Here is a 7,636-nt window from a genome sequence, read left to right on the forward strand (position 1 = left end):
CTTGGAATTAAGAAGGAAAATGGATACTGTTTGCTTGTTTTTGCTATTCACAGGAGAACAGCCATACTACGGTTGTTTTGGGTAAATAAAGTTACGACGCAAGGCAAGCAAGAAGTGAAGGCAGTGTTGGAGTGAGGCGTTGAGAGAGTAAACGTCAAGACAGCAACGCTCTCATACTGGGTGGCTTTTTATTTTGTACGTCTTCACGTTGATTATCAATTGTATATGCTGTTTTCCTTAATTGCATATAAAGGGATTGTTTTTTAACATGGAAGAATAAAGCCATCGGCGCCACCCCGGACGGAAGCTACTGTTGCCGACTATCATTGGCATACTAAACGTCGAGATCAACCAAGTAGCACCAAGGATCATTTATAAGGTTGGTCATTAATGATACCGTTCATCTCAATGTAATTATGTATTCTTAGCAAGCTAAATGTTTTGCATAATTTACTTCAGTGTCTTAGCAGTTAGCCTTAAGAAATTCTTAGAGTTTTTTTAACTTAGTTTCTTCAAGTGGGTGGAATACAATGTTTGTAGCCTTCGAGTTAAACTATGTTTTTTATTCAGTATTGTTTAGTGTGTTGAGACAGCTCCCTGTTACTACACACGTTGTTGCATAGTTTTTCTTCATATTTTTGGGCTTGTGTGTAGTATTCCACCTTATCATTTTGGTACATTTTCTAATGAAGGTAACTTTTTAGTACTCTCAGGAAATCTTGGTAAACAGTGGGTTGGGAACATTCGAACAATTAATGAAGACCATATTAATTCATCGTTATAGAAATGAGGAAATAAAATTTATATTTCTGTATAGCAAATTTTTCTTATCCCAACCAACTTAGTTGTCTACCTGTTGGAATATATATATATATATATATATATATATATATATATATATATATATATATATATATATATATATATATATATATATATATATATATATATATATATATATATATATATATATATATATATATATATATATATATATATATATATTCAAAATTTTTCCAAGATGGCACCCAACGTGGGGCTATGCTAAGTTGGTTGGTTTCGATGATAGTGTTTGTTGAAGTCGTGCACTGCGGCAGAACTCAAGGGCGGCCCGTATTTCAGTATGAAGTTAGCACTTGTAGGTCACACTTATGTTAAGCATTTGCAAAGAGTTTTTCCCTCTAATTTGAAAGTTAATGATATTGATTTTCAGTGTGGATTTTTTGGTTATAGTGGGGCTAAGTTTAGAATCTTGGTTGCAAATGATAGATTTATTTCAGAGTTGAAGACATATGACCCAGATTTTGTTCTTGTTTTCTTGGGTGGTAATGATATTATTATTTGAGTAAGCTTGGATATTGTAAAACTGCATTGTACTGAATTTTACCAGAAGTTACGTAGCTGGTTGCCTAGGTCTAAGATCATTGCCAGTCAAATTGAGCAAAGGTATTATTCAGCTGGTAACAGATTTCAGTGTCCCACCGGAATAGATTACCATCATCAGCGGAAATACTTGAATAGGTTTATTTATAAGCTCAAGTTAAAGGATTTTTTTTTATTTAGAGTTGATGGAAAATCCAAACTAGACAATAAGGCGTTGTTTGCTGATGAAGTTCATTTAAATACTAAAGGACTCGGGGGACTTACCGAATTGGTTAAAGAGGGGTTGACTTATTGGATAGAGCACTCTTGAGTTGTAAAGTTTAGTTTATTGCTTTATTGTTTTCTCGTTTATTTTTGTTCTGTGATTTTTTTATTAAAACAAAGAAAATGAGTTCATTGGATGTTTTAGTTAATGCACGAAAATACCTACGTGGTAGCATTACAAAATAATATGGTAGTAAGGACAGTTTTAGTAGTCTGTCTAAGGTGCAAAGAATTGCAAAAAGAGAAAAATTAAAAGGTATTTTAGCCCAAGTGAAGGATTATGATTACAAAATTACAGATGCAAAGTGGTCTGAAAGTATGAATGAGGAAGCTTTTTCAGTAGAACTTAGTATTTGTGAGCAATATGTTGATAAAGTTACTGAAATGTTAGCTATTCTGGAGGATAAACCAAATGTTGCAAGTGATAAGTTCTAGAAGTCTATTGAAGAATCCTGTTATTCCTTTGCCCTCTTTTAACAGTAGCCCAGATGAAAAAATCAATAGGTTTTTCCAGGAGTTTGAATCTGTTTCGGAGCAACAACAGTTTTCCAATAGAAATAAGGTTTTGCTGTTAAAACAACAAATGCATGGGAGTGCAAAATATTTGATTAATTCTCTTGAACTGTGTAGTCAGTCATATGAGGATGCAAAGAATTTACTAAGTTGTGCATTTGCTTCCACTGATTTGCAGAAATATAATATTGTAAGGATGTTTTCCGAGCTTAAACTGAAGTCATCAGATGATCCTTTTTCATATATTGGCAGGGTAAGATCATTAATAGAAAATGTGAAGTTGTTAAAGATGAATGGTGATGACTTTGCTCAGTATTTTGTGTGGGAAGGCTTAAATGAAACTTTTAAACAGCATTTGATTAGTATCACTAATAATGTCAGACCTAGTTTAGAAGCCATACAGGAGCACTTCTTTGAAGCTTCAGATAGGTATCTGCAGGATTCCAAAGCTCATTCAAAGACTATTGTTAAGGACAAATGTGAGAAGGTGAGCTCTACTAATCTAGCAATCTCTGTTGATAAGAGGAATATTCAAAGGGGTTTTTCATTATGTTGTAATAGTGATTATCCCTTGCACAAGGTTTCAGAATGTGAAGTTTACAGGACTCCTGAGAAGAAACTGGAACGTATTATAGAACCGAATAGATGTTTAAAGTGTTGTGAACAGGGACACTTGGCAAATAATTGTTTTTTTCAGATTTCATAAGAGATGCTTCAAATGTAATGAATGGCATTTTTCTTATTTGTGTACGAAAGAGCCAAAGGTGAAAAAGGTCAGCAGAGTAGAATAAAAAACAGGTGCCAAATCAAAAGTTGATAAGGATGGTCTTGTGCAGATTAAGAATGGCAGTGCTTTGATTGCATGATCAGTGACTAGTTGTATGGGTGATATGGCTTTACCCACATTTACATGTAAATCAAAAACTAAAACCTTTAGAGCCTTACTGGACAGCGGTTGTCAAGGGAATTTTATTACATATGAACTTGCCAAAGGACTTGACTGTGAGGTTATTTGTGATGGTATCAGCGTAGAAGTAAATGAATTTAATGCTTCTAGAGAGTATAAAACAAAATTAGTGGCTGTTGATTTAGATATTGGGGATAAGAATTATAAAGTTCAGGCTATTTGCGTACCTAAAATTGGAATTGACATTTTAGTCCCCAACTTATTAAAGCTTGCTCAAGCATTTAAAAAGAAAGGATATGTCATTGCTGATAATCAACTTTTGAACAGTGATAGGATATCTAATGTGAAATTTGTGTTGGGTACCAGTTCAGCTCATTGTTTGTTGACCACAGCTAAATTGTTTGGTGATATCAATCCTTTCGTTTACTTAGATTCTCCTGTGGGAATATTGTTTATGGGAGAAGCCAGTAAGGCATTTAAAGTTGTTGATGAAATTCCTACTTTGGAGAATGAGGTTCAATTTAGACTTGCCAGTTTCTTATGTGTTCAGCCTAGGGAATGCGTACTAGATGAATGGCAAGATAACGTAAATGATAAGGATTCTAATTTTATTATAAAGGTCTTAAATGCAATAGCCGATCGAGTTCTAGATGATAAGGTGAAGGAAGTTCTCAATTATGAAAATATATCTTATGAGGAAGATTCGGGGTTAAATAACGAATTGGTTAAGAATACCTTGTCTAATATTAGAATAAATGATGAGGGTCGCCTAACCATGTCATTAATGTGGAACCAGAGGACATCTCATTTGTTAGGGTAAAACATCAATTTGATTAAGTGAATACTAGCTTCTAATTTTAAGAAGTTGAAAAGAAACCCTGAACACCTAAGTATGGTTGATGATGTTATTCAAGAACAAATAGAAATGGGCATAATTGAAAGAATTCCAAATGTGGAAAAATTCTTTGAAAAGCATCCTGAGGCTAGCTTCCTAGCTCACATGCCGATCTTTAGACCTGATAAGGAAACCACAAAGTGTCGAGTTGTGTTCATGTCAAACTTAGGTGAAAGTGTAGACGGTAGACCTCTGACAGTTACTCACAATCAAGCCATGCACCCTGGTCCTAATTTGAATCAGAAGTTGAGTACTGCATTTATGAATTTAAGGTTTGGCTCTAAATTGCTCTGTTATGACATGAAAAAGGCCTTTAATCAGGTTGCCTTAACTGGGGAAGATCAAAGCAAGTTGCTATTTTTTTGTATAGAAATGTGTCGAAACATGACTTTACATTAGTAGCATATAAGAATATAAGATTAAGTTTTGGACTACGTTGTAGTCCAACGATACTGTTGTTGTCATTGTATTATATATTAGTTGTTGATGATTGTAATCCTAATTTGACTGATGTTAAGAGACTTTTGTATCAGTTGTTGTATATGGACAATGGAGCATATACTTGCAGCTCAGGGGAAAAGTTGAATGAAGTTTACAAAGTTTTGCCCTCCAATTTTGAAAAATATAAATTTCCCTTGCAACACTTTGTTACAAATGATCCCTCATTACAAGAGGTTATTGACAGGGAAGGATCCGGTCAAACTCCTCATGAGGAAAAGCTGTTGGGTCTTCAATGGTCAAGGGATTCTGATCAGATTTATACATTGCCTGTAAGGTTAGATCCTAATGCTAATACGAAAAGGTGTGTGTTAAAAGCTATTGCTTCCAATTTCGACATCTTTAATTTCAATGGCCCAATTTTGAACAGAGCCAGGATTTTTTTGCACAATTTGCAAACGAATAAATTGGACTGGGATGAAATCATTGATGGAGAACAACTTAGGGAATGGAAATGTATTGTAAATCAGGTAAATTCTTCACCACCCATTAAATTTGATCGTTTTATTGGTGAAAGGGATTCTGCGTACATTTTAGAATGTTATGTTGATGCAAGTACTGAGATATATGGAATTGTTATTTATATTAGAGAGGTTGAGTCATGCAAGAGGAGTTTTCTTATGGCTAAGAATAAGTTTGTTAATTCATCACTGAAAGCGAAGTCTGTGCCATCTCTAGAGCTTCAAGCACTGGTTTTGGGTTGTGAAGTGTTAAAGTCTGTTTATGATGAACTTACTGGGCAGTTTTGTTTATCCAAGATCAATATTGCCGATTTGCAACTGTTTTCAGATAGCCTTGTCGTTCTTCATTGGCTGCATTCTAGTGCTGTCAAATTGGATAAAGTAAATCAAAGAACCGTATTTGTTAATAATAGGCTCGGACGCATACAGAGGATATGTGAGCAGATTCCAATAGTGTTTAACTATATTGCAGGTATCAACAATCCTGCAGATTGTATTACACGTCCGGTTTCCAGGAAGGTCTTGTCCCGTAATAACTATTTTTGTGGTCCAAATTATGAGCAGATTGAAGAAACAAAGGTTCAGGAAGCGGTATTCAGGTTCAGATTACCTAGCAGGCCGGTTCAAGAATTTGGCGTTTCTGTTAACCAAACAGCAGAAAACCTAGTAACAGATCATTTGGTTCCAGTGGAGAGATTTTCTAACTTGACTAAACTAGTAAAAGTACATGCTAAATTTTAATGGTAGTGAATAAGTGGAAAACTGCCCTTTCTAAAAATAGTTCAGTTATTTCATCTTTGGAAATAAAGCCCCTAAGTTTTAATAATTATGAACTGGCATTGCAACAAATTATAAGCAAAGAGCAAAAGCTCAGTTTTCCAGAAGTTGTGGAGTTTTTTCGAAGAAAGCAATGTCCTAAAAAGGATATCCCTGACCTAGTTTCTCAGCTGAATATCTACCCTGACAGGAATAATGTTTTGAGAGTACATGGGAAATTTGATAGACTTAATTCTCACAGGGTGTTCTTCCCAGTGTTACTACCTAAAGGTAGTTTACTAACTTCATTGATTGTTAGGGATGCCCACATAAAGCTAGAACATGTAGGATATTATGGGGTACTGAATTTATAGAGAAAACATTATTACATATCACTCATATTTTCTGTTGTAAAGAAGTCTGTTAGCTCTTGCATTACTTGTAAAAGATACAATCAAAGACCTGTACGACTGAACCAGTCTCCATACAGATTATTTAGATTGGAACCCTCTGATACTCCTTTTGGTTATCTATATTTGGATTATTGTGGGCCTTTTAATTGCAAACTGTCAGATAGTCGTAGGAAGGTTTGGATATTGTGTTTTTCTTGTAAGTACACTAGAGCCATTAATTTGCAGGTATGTTATGATATGTCCGTATCAGAATTATTAAGGGCATTTATGATACATGTATTTGAGTTTTGATTACCCCAGTTAGTTATTAGTGATTTGGGGACACAGATTGTAGCAGCTGGAAATAAAATAACTGATTTTCCTAATGATCTGCAAACAGATGAGTATTTCAAGGAGAATGGCATTAATAAGATTAAGTTTGAGAGTTACTTAAAGGGTGTAGTTCCCTTGGCTCTCTGGTTGAAACTTCAGTAAAAATGATAAAACAGATTATAAATAAGAGCATCGGGACTAATATTCTTGAATTGAGAGATTTTGAATTTTTGATATGTCAAGTTGGAAATTTGGTTAGTAAGAGACCCATTGCATTTAAGGAATCTTTGAGAGATCAGGACCTTCATACGCTAAGTCCCATAACCCCAGAGATGCTGCTTAGAGGATATGAAATTGTGACTGTCAATTTGATCCCAGAATTACAACCCTTGCCTGAGTTGGATGAATATTCAGACCATACGTCCCCGTCTAATTTGGTGAAGGATAAATATACCAAAATTAGGAAAGTTAGGCATAGACTGTTTGACTTATATCAGAGTGAGTTTATGTCTACTTTGTTGAGTCAGGCAATAGACACCAAAGACAGATATAAACCCTGCAAGCATGATAAAATAGGTGTTGGTGATATAGTGCTTATAAAAGATGCTAATGTTAAGCCTGTAAACTTTCCAATGGGAATTGTTAAGCAGATAATCGCCAATAATGAAGGAGAGACAACTGGTGCGGTTGTCTTGAAGGGTAGAACAGCAGAATTAACTAAAAGACATGTGAGTTGCCTGATACCTTTATTGTTATTTGAAAATTCTTCTGAAGATAAAGACTTATTAGGTGACCTTCCTAAGATTAGCACTGAAATATCAGTTATACCCAAAAGTACTAGGAAGGCTGCTTTGGAATCTATCAAAAAGACCAAAGACATTTTGTCTGACGATTGATTGAATCTTGTGGTCTTTTTGAATTTGTAAATATTTGTGGTTATTTGTATATATTGGTAGTGATTATTTTTCTTTTTGTTGTCTTTATGAATGCATTATATTTTTTTTAACAATTTTTTTCTGGAAATTGTTAAACCTTGTTGGGGGAATGTTAGAAAATATATCATCACGATTGTTTCTTATGGTTGAATGCGAGGAAACTGAAGTTTATTTATAAGTTTATGATCGGTATTTGACAACCATATTTCATCTGAATTGTTTTCCTCCCATTCCCTTGGAATTAAGAAGGAAAATTGATACTGTTTGCTTGTTTTTGCTATTCACAGGAGAACAGCCAT

At 34.4% G+C, this 7,636-nt stretch overlaps 1 protein-coding gene across 1 annotated transcript; it reads left to right on the top strand.

Annotated features, from left to right (window-relative positions):
* Positions 1–2,059: 2,059 nt before the first annotated feature.
* LOC137626261 (uncharacterized) lies at positions 2,060–2,866 on the top strand. Its single transcript, XM_068357334.1, has one exon. It carries the CDS (start codon positions 2,060–2,062, stop codon positions 2,864–2,866), a length of 807 nt encoding a protein of 268 aa, XP_068213435.1.
* The last annotated feature ends 4,770 nt before the right edge of the window (positions 2,867–7,636 follow it).

The sequence above is a fragment of the Palaemon carinicauda genome, chromosome 33, assembly GCF_036898095.1.
Source record: "Palaemon carinicauda isolate YSFRI2023 chromosome 33, ASM3689809v2, whole genome shotgun sequence".
In the NCBI taxonomy this organism is placed as follows: domain Eukaryota; kingdom Metazoa; phylum Arthropoda; class Malacostraca; order Decapoda; family Palaemonidae; genus Palaemon; species Palaemon carinicauda.

Bases quoted from the DNA above. Each gene is read 5' to 3' on its own strand.
- LOC137626261 (XM_068357334.1), top strand. From the start codon at position 2,060: ATGTTGCAAGTGATAAGTTCTAGAAGTCTATTGAAGAATCCTGTTATT.